The sequence below is a fragment of the Rhinoderma darwinii genome, chromosome 3 (assembly GCF_050947455.1).
Source record: "Rhinoderma darwinii isolate aRhiDar2 chromosome 3, aRhiDar2.hap1, whole genome shotgun sequence".
NCBI lineage: Eukaryota > Metazoa > Chordata > Amphibia > Anura > Rhinodermatidae > Rhinoderma > Rhinoderma darwinii.
In genome coordinates this window covers 250,369,845-250,388,778 of record NC_134689.1, presented here as the reverse complement: position 1 = coordinate 250,388,778, position 18,934 = coordinate 250,369,845, and the positions used below count along the sequence as shown (strand labels likewise).

General features: G+C 42.4%; 1 protein-coding gene across 6 annotated transcripts in view; it reads right to left on the bottom strand.

Annotated features, from left to right (window-relative positions):
* VPS13C (vacuolar protein sorting 13 homolog C) overlaps positions 1-18,934 on the bottom strand; it is a 396,337-nt gene that overhangs the window by 154,491 nt on the left and 222,912 nt on the right. For 4 of the 6 annotated variants that reach the window (XM_075857708.1, XM_075857702.1, XM_075857705.1 and 1 more), the window contains 7 exons: positions 18,731-18,887; positions 18,556-18,635; positions 17,540-17,599; positions 9,905-10,073; positions 8,371-8,487; positions 7,820-7,923; positions 1,938-2,105 (listed from right to left, as the gene is read on the bottom strand). In XM_075857708.1, coding sequence (XP_075713823.1) covers positions 1,938-2,105; positions 7,820-7,923; positions 8,371-8,487; positions 9,905-10,073; positions 17,540-17,599; positions 18,556-18,635; positions 18,731-18,887 — 855 coding nt within the window. The remainder of the gene's footprint in view (positions 1-1,937; positions 2,106-7,819; positions 7,924-8,370; positions 8,488-9,904; positions 10,074-17,539; positions 17,600-18,555; positions 18,636-18,730; positions 18,888-18,934) is intronic. The other 2 variants (XM_075857703.1, XM_075857707.1) reach the window with 1 other exon arrangement.

The window sequence follows — 18,934 nt, the reverse complement described above, 5'->3', positions numbered from 1 at the left end:
GAAAGTACATTTACCATTGAACAGCATTTATCTATGTGTGAGCACAGCACTGTGTGTCAGCACTACATACCAAGAGTTCATTAACCCGTTAGTGACTAACGGGCTTTATTCTGATGCATATGCCTTTTTACGGCACTGCATCAGGATAAAGTAAACAGAGCAGGGAGCGTCAAATCTCCCTGCTCTCAGCTGCTACAGGCAGCTGAGGGCTGGGGGCGTCCCTGCTCTGCCGGGTGAGATCGATATTAGTATCGATCTCACCCGTTTAACCCCTCCGATGCGGTGCACAATAGCGTGCACCGCATCTGAGTGGTTTTGGAGAGAGGGAGGGAGCTCCCTCTCTCTCCCACAGACACCCGGCGATACGATCGCCGAGTGTCTGTGTCTCTAATGGCAGCCGGGGGCCTAATAAAGGCCCCCAGGTCTGCCTGGAGCGAATGCCTGCTAGATCATGCCGGAGGCATGACCTAGCAGATGCCTGTCCGTTTTAAACGGACAGGCAGTAATACACTGCAATACAAAAGTATTGCAGTGTATTATAATAGCGATCGGAGAATCGCATATTAAAGTCCCCTAGTGGCACTAGTAAAAAAAGAGTTTAATAAAGTTAATTTTAAAAAAAATGTGAAAAAAAATAAATGAAAAACCCAGCTTTTCCCCTTACAAAATGCTTGAATATTAAAAAAACCCAAAATAAAGTAAAAAAGTTACACATATTTGGTATCGCCGCGTCCGTAACGACCCCGACTATAAATCTATTACATTATTTAACCCGCACGGTGAAAGCCGTAAAAAATGTAATAAAAAACTATGGAAAAATTGCTGTTTTCTGTGAATCCTGACTTTAAAAAAATGTGATAAAAAGTGATCAAAAAGTCGCATCTACTCCAAAATGGTACGAATAAAAACTACAAGTCTTCCCGCAAAAACAAAGCCCTCACACAACCGCATCGGCGAAAACATAAAAAGGTTACGGCTCTTCAAATATGGAGACACAAAAACAAATAATTTTGACAAAAAAGCGTTTTTACTGTGTAAAAGTAGTAAAACATACAAAAACTATACAAATTTGGTATCGTTGCAATCGTAACAACCCGCTGAATAAAGTTATTGTGTTATTTATATCACACGGTAAACGGCGCAGATTTAAGACACGAAAAAGAGTGGCGAAATTTCAGGTTTTTTTCTATTCCCCCCCAAAAAAAAGTTAATAAAAGTTAATCAATAAATAATATGCCCCCCAAAATGGTGCTATTAAAAACGACAACTTGTCCCGCAAAAAAAACAAGACCTTATACAGCTATGTCGACGCAAAAATAAAAAGGTTATAGCTCTTGGAATGCGACGAGGGAAAAACGTAAAAAATGGCTTGGTCATTAAGGTTTAAAATAGGCTGGTCATTAAGGGGTTAATCTGTATTGCTGTAATGATTGGGAGAGGAGTTCGCTTTCCCCCTGACATCCCACGTTACAGCTGAGCAATGAATCCTCTGCATCTCATACCAGACTGAATCCTCTGCAATCAGACTGCTTGGAAGTGGAGTGACTCTTCATTCCCTTGTCAGTGTGTGGAAAGAAAGCCTTAATGCAGAGTTTGACATTTTTAACCCCCGAATCCCTATTATGTGCAATACGTATCACCTGTGTTTTACACATGCGCAGCTGCACTTACCCAGAAGCGCTAGTAATGAAACATGCATTCATGATACTGACTGTGGGATGGTTAATGACTTCACTAGTTTCCATATAGCAAAAGTGCATTGGGAAGGGGGTTGTGGATGGGCATTGTGAGAAAGTTGAGGTTATTGTATTAAAATGTGAAGCCCTTCATTAAAAATGATCTAATAAAAAAAAAATCTCCATCTGAATGTACTAGTAGCATTGCATAACGACAACAACAAAACTTTCATGTTAGAAACAAAAAACCTGTCTACTCACCAAGAGAGACATCAGAAATTTATGTAAGTAAACAATGTGGATACAGCCCACCCTGAGCAAAATGTTGCCATCTACAGCAGACATATTCGTGTATGCAGCACCTTCTGTCGCATCCGGATATAATGTCAGCTGCAAGCTGAATACTTCTTCTCCCAGGATGTAGACTGCCTAAATATAAAAGATGATAAAAAAACGTATACAACACATAATCATACAAAAAAAGCTTCTTATTATGCATTCGCTTAAAATATTGATTTAAAAAAAAAAAAATAAAAAATAAGGGACACAAGACCTACCACAAACAGATCTATTTTAATGGAGCCTAAGGTTTCACACCCAAATTACTTCAACATATGTTTAATGTTACAATTCTCTTTATTGGCAGTCTTAAGATAAATAAAATACATTTTTAAAAAAAGAACAGTAATACATATTTCAAATACAAAAATATTTTAATAGAGCAGTCCAAGTAGTAGACAGCACCCACAATACAGTTCTGTTTTACACTTTCTGACATCGCAAACAAAGCTCTGAAGGACATTTCACCTTATTTTACTAGTGACATTGATCAGGCTAGTCTCAAACTAAACCGGGTATGTTTCTCTGCTGGTAATTCCTCACGGACTATGGAGTCTTAAAAGAGTTGGACCAGAATGTCAATCAAAGCCTATTACATTCCTCTTCAGATATCATTAACTCCTTACTGCCGCAACCAGTTTTGATCTTTCTGAAAGAGCCCCAATTTTCAAATCTGACAAGTATAACTTTATGTGGAAATAACTTTTAAATGCTTTTACTTATCCAAGGGATTCTGAGACTTGTATCATGACACACAGTACTTAGTGTTAGGACCTGTTCACATTATATTTTTCACGTTACGACGCATACCTCCTACGGAAGACACCGACGTATCACACTGTATGGGCATCGTCCGAAATTCCCGGGCACAACGATACTTTAAGTGCTGAGCCCGGGGAAGCCCTTGACGTCACTGTCCAGATATGGACAGTGATGTCAGGGGCTTTCAACTATGCAGTCCCCGGCCAGAGCATCGCAAGCGCTCTGCCTGGGGACTCCTGTCTTTGGAAAGCCCTTGACGTCACTGTCCATATATGCACAGAGACGTTAGGGGCTTTGTAATGCGAGAATCCCCAGCCAAAGCGTTGGCAACGCTCTGACCGGGGATTCCACTCCTAGAGGGAGCCCCTGACGTCACTGTCCATTTATGGACAGTAACGTTAGGGGCTTTGAGATGCTGAGCATTTCCGAGGCTCTGGCCGGGGATTCCGCTCCTAGAGCAGCCACAGATGTCACCGTCCATATATGGACCGTAACATTAGGGGCTTCTCCAGTCCCGGAGTCCTCGACCAGAGCGCTAACGATGCTCTGGCTGGGGACTCTATAGTTGAAAGCCCCTGACAACACTATCCGTACAATCCCTGGGATAAAACCCCATATGTTGTTGTAAACTGTTGCTTGGGCACACGTCAGGGCTCAGTAGGGAAAGGGCACCATTTGGCCTTTTGAGTGCAGATTTTGCTGGAATGGTTTGCAGACGACATGTTGCTTTTGCAAAGCCCCTAAGGTACCAGTAACCCCCCAGAAGTGGCCCCATTTTGGAAACTACACCCCTAACCCTAATAAATGTATCTAGTGGTGTAGTCAGAATTTTGACCCCCCAGACATTATGCAGAATTTATTTGAATTGGGCTTTGAAAATGAAAAATAAATTTTTTCCTAATAAGTGATTTTAGCTCAAAATGTTTCATTTTTATAAGGTATACAAGAGAACAAACACCCCACAACTTGTTACGCAATTTCTCCCGAGTACGGCAATAACCCATATGTGGTCGTAAACTGCTGTTTGGGCAAGTGGCAGGGTTTAGAAGGGAAGGAGCGCAATTTGGCTTTTGGAGCACAGATGTTCCTGGATTGGTTTTCGGGTGCCAAGTCGCATTTCTAGAGCCTCTGCGGTACCAGTAGAGCGGAAACCGCCAAGAAGCGACCCCACATTGGAAACTACCCCCTCAAGACATTCATCGAGACGTGAGAATTTTGACGCCACAGGTGTGTCGTAGATTTTATTAGAATTAGGCCATGAAACGTAAAGATTTTTTTAATAATATGCAGTTTTAGTTTAAGAGTTTAACTAAACATCAAGCTTTTTATATGTCAGAGACATATTAGAAGTTTGGTTCGGTGGTGGCCTGTGTTCTGAGAACACAACAGTCACTGAAACAAAGGAGAAAAAGTGCTCAGCTGATCAACCTGCATCTTCGGCTGTATTCGACGCTTCCTGTTAAACTTTAGATGGCTCACATAAAACGTCATAGCCGAAGATGCAGGGTGCTTAACTGAACGCTACTTCACCTTCGTTTCAGCGATGGTGAAAGTCTCAGCACCCAGACCACCACCAATACAAACTTCTGATATGTCTGTTTGACATATCGAAAGTTTAATGAAAATATAGTCAACTCTAAAATTTGGTGAAAATAAGTTGTGGTTTTTTATATTTTCTAAAAGGATAAAAAGCACCCCACAATTTGTGATGTCCCCGGAGAAGGCACTACTGTCGTAAACTGCTGTTTGGGCACATGGCAGGGCTCATAAGGGATGGAGCGCCTTTTTCTGTAATGGTTTTCGGGCACCATGTCGCATTTGCAGAGGAAACCTCTGAGAAATGATCCATTTTGAATTGAAAACTACACCCTTCACATTATTTATCACACCCTGGGTGTCGTGAACATTATTACCCCACGGGTGTTTTCCAAAAATTAGTGTGTATTGGATGTCAAAGTGAAAAAGGTAATATTTCAACAAATATGCCATTCAGTGCCCAATATGTTGTACCCAGCTTGTGCCATGGTGGTAAGACAGCTTTCTAATTATTACCCTGTGTTTTCTGGTTTTAGAAACACTACATGTGGCCCTAATCTATTGCCTGGACATACGACAGGCCTCAAAAATTAAAGTAGTATTGTGTGAAAGTAGTAAAACACAAAAAAAAAAAAAAACTATATAAATTTGCCATAATCGTACTGACTCACAGAATAAAGTTAACATGTCTTTATACCACGGTTTCAAAATTAATAAATAAAAAACTTGCAGAATTGCTGTTTTTTTTCTCCTTGCTTCTCAAAAAATGGAATAAATAGTGATAAGAAAAAAGTCGGCTGTATGTAGGAGTAGCTACCAAGTCTTTTTAATGGAGACTTCTCTTAGGGTCTTACACAGAATTTATTATGTCCCATCATACCTCTACTCTATTTACCCTAACGTGTCCCCGCTATGCTCTAGGGGATGTGTGGACATGGGAGATACCCTTCATATCTGATGGACATACCTGATAGTTACTAACTTGTGGCAGTAAGCCTAACAACTTATTAATAATGTTTTACAATTACGCATCCCCCTTATCCCCTCAATCATGCTCCTTCGGAAGAACCCCCTTGACGTCCCTTATAAAGCCTGCCTGGCTATTTTAATATATCCTTTTAGCCACTAGAATACATATAGCGCCCAAGTGGAGGAGTCCTTCTCTATCCCTCCAGATCACTGTGAAAAGGGTTAACCTTATTATGCTCTTTAAAAAAACAAATTGCAAATATTCCAATTCATACTAGGGACCGATATATGTGTATGGGATTCTTGGAATTTCTATACTACTGCCCCTGCTGTATGGAATATACCGGCCGTGTCTTTTTGAGAGGTGTACCTCCCGTGCCCACGCCCACCTCACTTCATATCTATATTCCATGTGACCCAGATCATTCTTTTAATTTTTTTCTTGTTTGTTCATTTGCTTGATATATTCTCGTATACGCTTGAAAAAAACCAATATCAGTTTTAAGTGTCATTACTTTTTATTTTTTTGTTGACGAAGTGGTCTGAGTGCTAGAGATTTGCAAGACGAGCTGTAATTTTTTTGGGGGTACAAATTTTTTGGGAGGCAATGTGAAAAAAAAAAACAGCAATTGTAGCATTGTTTATTTCTTTTTTTATGCTGAGTTTACCCTGCGGTATAAATGACATGTTAACGTTATTCTCCGGGTCAGTGCGTTTATGGCGATACCAAATTTATAGCTTTTTATATGTTTTACCACTTTACACAAAAAAACATTTTTTGTTTCATCATATTCCGAGAGCTATAACTTTTTTTTTTTGCTAGGGAAGAGCTGAGTTAGGGATAGTTTTTTGAGGGACAAGTTGTCGTTTTTAGTCGTAACATTTTAGAGTACATGCGACTTTTTAAAATAACTTTATTCCCTTTTTTTGGGAGGCGAGGTGACTATTTTTTCCAATAATAAAGGATTTGATGAGGGAAAATATATAGTAGTTTCCCATTAAGATACGGTGGTCATGTGATGCATGCTGGAGTACTGCCCAGTTTGTTGAAAGAACACTGCTAGAATAACGTGGGACGAGGTCTAAAATGTGACCATATACGCTAAATAACCCTCCAAACACTCCTTCAGCCAACAGTTATTTCACCTACCCCTCAAAGATGCACACTCGGCTGAACCAAGCATGCATGTTTATTTCAATGAGAGGGGAGAGAGTGAGGTAGATATTCTAACACTAACACTTGGCTGTGAAAACAGATTTGGAGAAGTATTAGGCCCAGTTCACACTTTGTATTTTGACGCGGAAACCGCGATGGAATCAGCATAAAAAACTTCCAAAATCGCCTCCCATTGATTTCAATGGGATGCGGAGGGGGTTCTTTTCCATGGCGGTTTTATCCGCTCGCGGTAAAAAAAAAAAAAAATGGAACGCACTTTCTTGCCGCAGTTCCGCCTCTGACCTCCCATTGATCAATGGGAGGCAGAAAAAGCGTTTTTCGTGTAGTTTTTTTATGCCTGTGGCGCTCAATGGCTGCGGGTGAAAAACGCTGCAAGAATTTGCAGGCAGGTCAAATTCAGCCTCAAAATTCCAGAAGGAATATAGAGGCAGATTTTTCTGCCTGCAAAAAAAAACGTGCGGACAGGGCCTAAGGCTATGTTTAGACGTAGCAGAAATTCCACATTGGTGAGGTGAATTAGATATTCGGACGCTAACACCTGGCTGTGAAAACAGGTTTGGGAAAGTATTAGGCTACGTTCAGACTTAGCAGAAATTCAACTGTGGACTTTGCAAAGAATCTACAGCAGATCCTTACATGTTACATATAGATTTTGAACAGATTTGGCTATGGTTACATGAGCATTTGGTTTCCGTTGATAGGTTCCGTCAGATCTTTCTTTCGGACTGCGCTATTGATACAGTTAAAAAAAACAGAAATCTTATGGAACGGAGACAAACAAAAACCATTAGCAAAGGAAGCATTACCATTGAAATCAATGGTAATGCAAATGGAAGCTATGGTTTCCGTTTGCCTTTCTGTTGATTGGTTCCTTCGACGGAAAGGTCTAATGGAACCCATCAACGGAAACCGACCACTGATGTGAACAGGCCCGTTTGCCAAGAATTTCACCCTTTGCATTGCAAGGAGTTACATATCCGGCCAAATACTGCAACAAATCTGCCACATATAGAAAATTCTGCAGAATGCCATCAAACATACGCTGATTCTTTCTTCCACATGTAAATGGGGTTTGGCAAAATCCCACCCACTAACATTGTACTGTACTTTGCTGCTAATTTTCAGTGTGGAATCTCCACTAAAAAACACAAACAAATTTGCCATGTATGAACTTACAGGCCAAGAGTGGGAGCCCTTTGCTGCTTGCAGATTCCACTAACTGCCAAATATTACCTCAGAATTTTTGGGATGCGACTAACATGATTACAGAACTTTCATCATTGTTCATTTTTATTGTGGAAGTTAGAAGGGTCTCATGTCTAATACATGCAAAAAGAAAAAAAATCACGTTATCCTTTACCTTTGAATGAATTGTTTTAGGATCTACATTAATGATAACAATATCACGGAGACGAGCAAAAAGATCTTTCTTCTGGGCCTGCACGGTAAAAGAGGCATCCATACCTAGCAAGAAAAGAGTAGAATGATCATAATAAAGCGCGTGTACATAATTATCCAAAGTCAACATATACAGTCACAATTACTTTTGTCCTTAGTTAAGAGGATAAGGATATCAGGATTTTTTGAGTATTCACTGTAAAATCCATTTCTTGTCTAGTTCATTAAGGGACACATATGCGGTTGTCACTAGGGGGCTTGACACGAACAATTAAAAAAGTGTAGGATATACCCCACCTACAGACACCGAGCTAATTTAGTCTGTACGTGAGAGGTGGGAGAAACAGAAACAAGGTAAGTAAAGTTAAAGAGAACTTTTCACCTCCCATACATGTGCAGCATGTAATGGGGAGGGCTGCACAAACCCTGGGGCACTTTACATCTTTTTTCTACCTCCCTCCGTTATTAAAAATTAGCTAAACCCTCTTTCTTGCAGTGTTTTCATGGCCTTACCTTGTATCTTAATATCAGCAATGTTGCACAATTCATCACAAATAAAAATATTAAAGGCATTTAAAGTTGCAGAGAGCTTCAAGTCAAAGATATCCTGTCCGGATGTTTTTGATACTGCTGAAATAATAATAATAATAATAATAATAATAATAATAATAATAAGTGTGAAAAGCTAGAATACAGAGTTAGTTTTCAGCATGCACAAAACACACGCACACATATATCTCATTGACGAAACGATCGCAGCACTACAAGAAATTGTTTAAAAATACAAAATGTGGTTTATTGTTCCAAGAGAAAAGCAGGCTACGTTTCAGTCCTCTCACAGGACCTTTCTCAAGCCTGTCAGAGGACTGAAACGTAGCTTGCCTTTGACATGGAACAATAAACCACATTTTCTATTTTGAAAACATTTGCTGGATTGCTGCATCATTTCGTCTATGTTCTCTTTATAAGACCGTTTGGATTATGGTCAGGTTCGCATAACACCCGTTGCTCTTTCTTTTGAAGTGCTGCGTTTTTCTATCTAATATATATTTTTATGTTTTTGTTTTTTTTTTTAAAGTATAGACAAACATTAGCATGAATGAGGCATTACACTACACTTACTATCGGTTGGTATGGTTAACAAAAATATCTTGCTATTCAATGATAAGAGTAGTAAGGATGAGTTTGAGCCAACCATTCATTCAGTCATGCGGTTATCATTACAGATCAACTAGTTTTTATAATGCCTGTTTACATAAATAAGAATTTCATGACTGCATGATTAAATTGTAAATTGGTTGCACAAGTTGACCAGGAATAAAATGGAATGTGTAAAACAGTCTTTTTAAAAGGGTTTTCCAGTCCCTAAAAATTGATGGCCTATCCTCCGGATAGGCCATCAAAAGCGGGTTAGTCAGGATCCGACTCACGGGACCCCCGCCGACCAACTGTTGTGAAGGGGGTGCAGCGTTTGTATAAGCACTGCTTCCCCTTCTTTTCTACTTGCTCACAGTACTGCAGCCTTCTCCCAGTGAAGTGAATGGGAGAAGACTGGAATACCTGTGAAATGCCGCTACATGTGTCGACGACTCACAGTTGGCAAGTGGAGTACAAGCGCTGAACACCCTTCAAAACAGCTGTTCGGCGGGGGTCCCGGGAGTCAGACCTCGACCGATCAGCTATTGGATGGCCTATCCTGGGAATAGGCCATACATTTTTAGGGACTGGAAAACTCCTTTAATGCCTGATTACAGGGGTGGACACATCATGTGTGCAACCTATGCAGATGCACAGGAACCTGGTAGGTTCCTCTGTCATCTTAAAAGAGGCTTCCTATTGTCTATCAGATATAGGGACTAAGCTAATGAATTTAATGGCTTACAATTATTGGTGGGTTGTTAAAGAGACCTATGCAATTTGCTCGATGATGAGCTATTGAGAGAAAGGGGCCTACATATTGTACTTACACACGGGCCCTCTACAGTCTGTCTGCCACTGCCTGATACAGTAGTTAACTTTTCTATGTGTAACTCACGAACGGACTTACCAGTGGCTGGTTTAGTGGCCACATGTTTCTCTCCTTCTCCATCAGGTTTTGATTCTTTAGCCCTCTCAGTCACTTTGGCCTCAGTTGATGGGACAGCAGCAGATAGAAAATTCATTAAGGACAGCAATGCTTGAGTGTGGAGGACTAAGTCAAGTGAAGTCATGGAAAACTGGATAAGGAAGTAATGCATACATTTTATTAGTAAACAACTAACATATGACATTGCCGTACAAAGAAAAACAACCAAACAAAAACAGATCACAAGATCAATTGTAATATCATTCCCTTTATAAAGGACCTGGGCAGACTGAAAAACTCTAAATTCATGCCTTTATGTATATTTTAATTCCTAACTTTCTAGTTCACTTACTACTATCTTGTTGATAATGGCAAGTGGCAGGGGCTAGATCAGTTAGAAGTTTACCACCATTGATTTGAATGGTCTTTGGCTAAGAATGTTGAGTCAAATTTTCAGCAATAAAAATCTCAGCACAGTGCCAATGGATCACTTTACAGAAAGGTATCTTCATATGTATGACTCCGCTACCCTAACCATTCTATACTAGCACTCTATACTGCCCTGATGTTTCTTTCATTCGTTTCATTGCCCAAATAGGCCATAGCCAGCCTACTTGCTCGGTGTGTTTTATTTTTGTTTTTTTGTTGGCTTTATGTATTTTTTACGTATACCTTGTCTTTTTAGACACTGGAACATGTTTTGAACTTCCTTTTTTTTTAGTGTTTCGCTATAACTACACAGTACTGAAATAATCCACGTGAAACATGATGAAGATTCTTAAAACAGTATGTCTATTGTGTGATTTCTCATAAACAAGTTTTAATAAAGAATTATTACTGTACCAAAGCTGTTCAAAATCAAAAATCTAACATGTAAGGATCATGTGAATGTTGGGCTTAAAGCCTAATTCTCATCAAATACTCCCTTACACCACCACGACCGTGAAAAAAAATGGCCATTAAAAACTGATCAACTGTCTGTTTTTCATGGCCATTTTGCATCAGTGTGTCTCCAAATTTTCATCCATTTCCAGTCTGTCTTTAACCAGTTCAGGACCGGGCTATTTTGCGCCTTCAGGACCAGACATCGTTTAGCCCTTTTTAGCACGCGTTAGTTAAATGGCTATAACTTTTTTATTTGTTGGGCTAACGACGTGATTTTTGCGACGTTTTATCCGTAGACAATGCAGGTTTAATTTTTTATCGTTTTTATACACACCTTTTTTGCTATTTTAGAATTTTTATTCATAAAGTTTGAAAATAATAGTAAAAAAATAAGCTTTTTTATGTTTCAGCTATTTTTTTGGTAATAACAGTTTTACCCTAAAATAGACCTTTTATTTGTGACCGTCATTGTCTACCGTAAATTTTTATATATAAAATGTCTATATTAGAGTAATTGGGTCAGCGGTAGTGTTACAACAATGATTGGCGGGGGGGGGGGGGAACTGTTTTTTTGGGGTGGGTATTTTATGTGTATTTATTATTTAATTTTTATTTGCACTTTGCTTTATTATTTTTTTATTACTATGGTCTGTCCCCCCAAAGGTCAAAAAAGACCTTTGGGGAACTTTATATATATTTTTTTTCTTTCTTTTACACCATGTTTTTCCACTGTAACTGGAGCTGCACAGCAGCCCCAGTTACAGGGGATATCAGCCCTCTCGTAGTGACGATTGTCACTAATAGGGCTGTGCTGGGTCTTGTTAGACCCAGCAGCAGTCTGCAAGTAACGGCACCCGGCGATCATGTGACCAGTCACAAGATCACCGGGAGGAAGAGACACAGCGGCGCGGCCGCTGCCTCTATTCCTATACACAGCGTTCATTGAGCGCGGTGTAAAAAGACATCGGAGAAGACAGAAGCAGCTAAAGCTGCTTCTATCCTCTACTCAGTGTCCCCGGCAGTCACTGACAGCCGGAGACCCGACATTCAGCTGCCCGATCGCGCGGGCAGCAAGTTAAAACCCGAGCCGTAAAAAGTCTATGGCTCGGGTTTTAAGGACCCTGACCGCTGGCCGTAAAAATACAGCCAGCGGTCGGGAACCAGTTAATGGCCGTTTGACATCCCTTTTGTATCGTTATTCATGGCCGTTAGAAAAAACTGATGAATTTCATTTGCTTTTTTTCTCCCAGCCCCGAGAACACCCAAATGAAGGTCACATGTTCACCTAGACACTATTATCTTTGGACCTATTTCTATTTCTACAGACCTCCTGTTTATGATGCCACACGGAACCCCTGTATATGCCACACAGCCCCGATGTAGATGATGCCACACCCCCCCTCCCTCCCTGTAGCAATCTTCCGGGATTGTCTCTGTAAATTGTGGACAGTCCCGGAAAATTCACTACAGTTGACCACTATGTACAATGCCCCCTGTACTAGTGCCACACTACCCTTGTAGTGAGCGCAACAATACACTACATTTAACTTTCGGCTGCCCTACATACTCACTGATACAGTGTCATCTCTCGTCTTCTTCAGGTGCCGTCTCTCATCTGCACGGGATCTGCGAAGGCAGGGCAATGACATCATCGCATCGCCTTCGCAGAACCTGTGAAGACGAGAGACCACACATGAAGAGGACGGCGCTGCATCAGTGAGTATGCCGCCAATAGCCAGCAAGGGAACTAGTAGTTTCCTTGCCAATCCCCATGTCACAGATCAGTTTTTAACGGTTGTTACATGTATTGACAGCCGTTAAAAACAGATCCATTGACTTATATGGGGGTTGTCTGGCCGTGAAAACTTCCAAAAATAGGACATGTCCTATTTTTGAACGGCCAATATTCACGGGCCGTTAAAAAAAACGGCCGTGTGAATACACCCATAGAACATCATTGCTCTGAAACCGGCCGTGTGATGGCCGTTCAAAGAATGGTCGTCACATGGCCGTTTTTAACGGTCGTGTGAATATAGCCTAACCAAGACCAGATTAATGCACAAAACCAGCTTATTTTTTTTTGTTTTCTGCATTTCATCACCTTGTTCAAACATGTATCATCCCAAATTAGCCCAGGACTAAAAGCCATCTTCATTAAATGATTGTGGGTCCATGGGTAATCACTGAAAAGGCCATACTTACTCACAAGGGCAGGTACACACACCAATTCCCAACAGGATGCAGACACACCACAATGCTGGTGTGTGTGGTACACTTAGAAGGTGCTGGGCAGCCCGTCTGATCGAATAGTATGGGCGTAACTAATACGGTGTAAGCCAGCGTGGTGCACTACATGTAACCGTGTGAATGGCACACAGATATAGCTTCTATTAGTGTGCAATGATAATACTAAGCAGCCACCCCCTCATGAATAGTAGGCGTGAGGGTGGCTGTTCATCAGTATATTGCACCTGTGCAATTTCCGTCTATGCAGCATTGTTGTGTGGCTGCATCCATTTAGGAATTGGTGTGTGTATCCAGGGCCGGCCTTAGGATAGATGGCACCCTGTGCAAAATTATCTATCGGCGCCCCACCCCCATCATAAAAAAAATGCAGCATGAGAAAGGTATAATGCCCCCCACAGTATAGTGCCCTATATTGTGCCCCACACAGTATAATACCCCTTTAGTGCACCCCATACAGTATAATAATATAATATAACCCCTTCAAAGACACTGTATTTTGTCCTCTAATTGTGCCCACAGTATTATGCCCCCTAAGTGCCACACACAGTATATTGCCCCCTGTAGTACCCCTACACAGTATAATGTCCGCTTAGTGGCCCCCACACAGTATAATGCGCCCCTCCCCTGTCTGCAACACACAGCCCCCCTTGTAGATTTTGCCATACAGCCTCCCTGTAGATAGTGCCATAATCCCCCACCTCCCCATTGTAGACAGTGCCATACAGGCCCCCCCCACCTCCCCCTTGTAGAGAGTGCTCCCAAACAAAAAAAATTGTACTCCCCCAGGGCCCCGTTCCCATGACAAACTGAGCTGCTTTACGACGAGATCCTTGCATAGGCCGGCGTGATCCTGTAGCCTAGTAAAGAGTTTCCCAACCTTTTCGGACTCGAGGCACCACTGGAAAAACAAAATTTCCTCAGGGCACCCCTACCAAAAATTGTTTTGAGAAAGACAGAAAACGGCTAAAAATAAGCACTATACTTGTAGGGTATGTTCACAGTGTTTTTTTGTAAGGCAAAAAAACCTGCCTCAAAATTCCTTCAGGAATTGACAGTTGTTTGATATTTTTTTGTCTTTTTTTCAAGCCTTTGAAGTTAATGCAAAAGACGCAGGAAAAAAGCGCCAAACGGGCGCCGCAGATATTTTCTGCCTCCTATTAATTCCAATTGGAGCTCAGCCCCCCACTCACAGGAAAATAACTATTAGCCCCCCACTCACAGATCCCCTTTGTAGGTAGTGCCACGCAGATCCCCTTTGTAGGTAGTGCCGCGCAGCCCCCCAACCCCCCCGTCGGTAGTGCCGGCAGCCTCCCCCCCCCCCCGTCGGTAGTGCCGCGCAGCCACCCCCCCGTCGGTAGTGCCGCACAGCCCCCCCGTCGGTAGTGCCGCACAGCCCCCCCCCCCGGTGTCGGTAGTGCCACACAGCCCCCCCCCCGTGTCGGTAGTGCCACACAGCCCCCCCCCCCGTGTCGGTAGTGCCACACAGCCCCCCCCCCCCCGTGTCGGTAGTGCCACACAGCCCCCCCCCCCCCCCGTGTCGGTAGTGCCACACAGCCCCCCCCCCCCCGTCGGTAGTGCCACACAGCCCCCCCCCGTCGGTAGTGCCACACAGCCACCAACTAGGTAGGTAGTGCCACACAGCCACCAACTAGGTAGGTAGTGCCACACAGCCACCAACTAGGTAGGTAGTGCCACACAGCCACCCTGTAGGTAGTGCCACACAGCCACCCTGTAGGTAGTGCCACACAGCCACCCTGTAGGTAGTGCCACACAGCCACCCTGTAGGTAGTGCCACACAGCCACCCTGTAGGTAGTGCCACACAGCCACCCTGTAGGTAGTGCCACACAGCCACCCTGTAGGTAGTGCCACACAGCCACCCTGTAGGTAGTGCCACACAGCCACCCTGTAGGCAGTGCCACACAGCCACCCTGTAGGCAGTGCCACACAGCCCCCTTGTAGGCAGTGCCACACAGCCCCCTTGTAGGCAGTGCCACACAGCCCCCTTGTAGGCAGTGCCACACAGCCCCCTTGTAGGCAGTGCCACACAGCCCCCTTGTAGGCAGTGCCACACAGCCCCCTTGTAGGCAGTGCCACACAGCCCCCTTGTAGGCAGTGCCACACAGCCCCCTTGTAGGCAGTGCCACACAGCCCCCTTGTAGGCAGTGCCACACAGCCCCCTTGTAGGCAGTGCCACACAGCCCCCTTGTAGGCAGTGCCACACAGCCCCCTTGTAGGCAGTGCCACACAGCCCCCTTGTAGGCAGTGCCACACAGCCCCCTTGTAGGCAGTGCCACACAGCCCCCTTGTAGGCAGTGCCACACAGCCCCCTTGTAGGCAGTGAAACACAGCCCCCTTGTAGGCAGTGAAACACAGCCCCCTTGTAGGCAGTGAAACACAGCCCCCTTGTAGGTAGTGAAACACAGCCCCCTTGTAGGTAGTGAAACACAGCCCCCTTGTAGGTAGTGCGACACAGCCCACAGCCCACAGCCCCCTTGTAGATAGCAGCCCCCTTCCTGTAGATAGCGCCACTGTAGCTCCCTGAAGGAGCGGAATCAGCCTGTGGCCGGGGATTCTGCTTGTGGAGCGCTCCGCTTGATGTCCCTGTCAATACAGGGACAGTGGCAACAGGGGCAACTCCTGAAGCCGACCCCCAGACGAAGGCTTTGAGCCAAAACACGCGTCGGGGTGTGACGCCAGGTAGCCATTCATATTTTTAATGGGTAAGTTGCTATTTTGCAGTCACACATGTCATTCATGTACTAACACTATTTAAGTGAGACTGGAACAGAACTGAACTTTCACTATTGGGTGTGGGAGGTTGCATGGAAATTGGGATCACATAATCTACCCCTACTTTTGTCATTCCAAACATAGTTAAATATAGGGCATGCACCACTTGGTTCAATGCCGTGATATATACACACACACACATATATATATATATATATATATATATATATATATATATCTATACACGCATATACATACAGGGCCGGCCTTAATGCCCCTTTAGTGCCCCCATACAGTCTAATAATATATTACAACCCCTACAAGGACACAGTATTTTGTCCTCTAATTGTACCCACAGTATTATGCCCCCTGTAGTACCCCTACACGGTATAATGTCCGCTTAGTGGCCCACACAGTATAGTGCCCCCCACCTCCCCCTTATAGACGGTGCCCCACAACAAAAACAAAAATTGTACACACCCAGGGCCCCGTTCCCACGACTAATTGATCTGCTCCACGATGGGATCCTTGCGTAGGCCCGTGTGATCCTCTATCCTAGCACAGAGTTTCCCAAACTTTTCGGACTCGAGGCAACACTGGAAAAATAAAATTTCCTCAGGGCACCCCTACCAAAAATTGTTTCGAGAAAGACAGAAAACGGCTAAAAACAAGAACTAAACTGTTAGGGTTATGTCCACACAGTGTTTTTTTTCCAAGGTAAAACAAATCTGCCTCAAAATGTGAACTTTTTTTTTTTGCATTTTTTTTTTTATAAGCCGTTGAAGCTAATGCAAAAGACGCAGGCAAAAAAGCGCCAAACAGGCTCCACAGGTATTTTCTGCATCCTATTGGTCTTCAAGTGGTTTTCTGAGCTCCAATTGAAGTCATCAGTCCCCCACTCACAGTAAAATGCCTGGCAGCCCACCACTCACAGTAAAATGACCATCAGCCCACCACTCAGATTCCCCTTGTAGGTAGCGCCACACCGCCCCCTTGTAGGTAGCGCCACACAGCCCCCTTGTAGGTAGCAGACCCCCTCCTGTAGAGACACACACATATATATATATATATATATATATATATATATACACACACACACACACACACACACACACACACACGTATTTTATATTTTTGGATTTCATAAAATTTATACCTTATATAATGTATTGGTGTTTCACAGACCCCATTTTTTTGTTGTAGGTTATTACTCTAATTTGAGTAAGTTGACACCACTTGTCATCATGCATAATATTGGGCAAATATATGCCTCCCTCTATATAAGAGACATACATATGGGACAACTCCCATTGAAGTAGAGGGGGATTATGGTCGATCTCAGTTTTGGTATACCATATAACAGTTTGTACGGAGCCTGTATACAGCATTATGCGTGAGCATAAGTCAAATGCAGACTGAACTTAGGCTTTCAGCTTATTCGTAAGACCACCTATAGTTTAATTTTCATCCTATAAATTCTCAAGAAAGGTACATTTTCATTTTTTAATGCGACTGATTGACAGCTGACTCAATAAACTTCTACAACCATAAGGAGGACTATTGTACACACGACACAATTTACAGAAAAAGTAGTGTGTATCAGACCAAAATAGTTCAAAGGCCATAGCACAAGATAAAATCAAAATTAATTGTTAATATTTTTAAGATATATTGAAAAAAATAAACTGGAAAAAAATGTTTTACATTCAGCTAAGGGGCACTTCTCATCAACTGAAATTAAACAATATACTCACCCTCAAAGTCTGCAGAGTACCGTTATGAACAGTTGTAAAATTGGGCCCGTCGCAGTCAGCCTGAAATCAAGAAAACAGTTAATAAGCACAAACAGCCTGATTAAAGGAATTAGTTCATAAATAGGCATGATAAACTCAGCGAGACATTATTGCCTGTACTGCACCCATCCCAAAACGCTCTCCCATACTGCACTGTAAAAAATAAAATACTAAAGCAAAGCAATATGTGTTACCAGCACTACTAGAGTGTACAAAGTGAGACCATTTGCTGTTCCTCTTGACCACGATTCCTAATTTCTCTCTATTACTAATCACCTATATAACGGTATAGTTCCGTTTAAACCATCATATTAGGTTAAGGAACGCTTGAGTAGTGAGATGGTAATTTCCCTTGTGTTAATAAATCTAATTATCAAGCTACCAATTGTAAAGTATGGATGAATGTTAGAGCATGTTCACACAGCGCTCAAAAAAAAAACAAGTAAACTTGTCAATATGCTAGTATTTTTGTAATGCGCTTTTATAAATACAGGTGTTTTTGAAGCGTTTATTCATCATGTATTTTGCAACTTAACTAGTACTCCCATTAACTATGGGAACGTGCGTCGTATTTTCAGAGCGCTTTACGCAGCAAGAATGGACATTGACTTTTTTTTTTGGCATGTAAAATGCGCTAAGAAATGCGTCAAATTCACCTGTGTGAACAGGGCCCTCGTGCTATATAAAGATTACTTTTTTTGTCCACAAGAGGGCAATATAACCATCCCCTTAACCACTTGTAGCAGTCTGTAATGAACGCATCATGGAAAAAAGAACCGTTGAACAACTCAGATCATTAAAAGGCAAACAGAAACGTGGTTTTTTTTTTCTTTTCTTTTACAGATGAACTTTTGCAATTATAGTAATAAATACAGTGTAGCTTTAGAACAGACAAGTGAAAGAACATGACAGACAGAACAGACAAGTGAAAGAACATGACAGACAGATCATGATAATCATGAAAGTTGCCTACAGACCTTTATATACTCCATATTTAGAAGATGTTCATTGGTGTCATCAGAAGACTTCATAAGAAGCAACGGCCCTCCTGTGGGACCTGTGGGACCACAGCAGACAAAGCAAAAATGAAGGCAAAGAACTGATCTTTTGAGTTATGGTCAGAAACAGGATACTCTATATCTACAGTCTTACCTGGGAACTCATTACACATCATGCTGATTTTTTGCAAATAAACGGCTGCTGTCATTTCATGGTTTCCCACCCTTGCAACTGCTCCAAGCTGTGAAGCCTGAATAACATGGAGAGGTGGTGCATTTCCTCTGACCTGCTTCATTAACTGAATCACAACCTGGGCAAAGAAAACAGACCCATTACTAGAACACATTTATAGAGGGT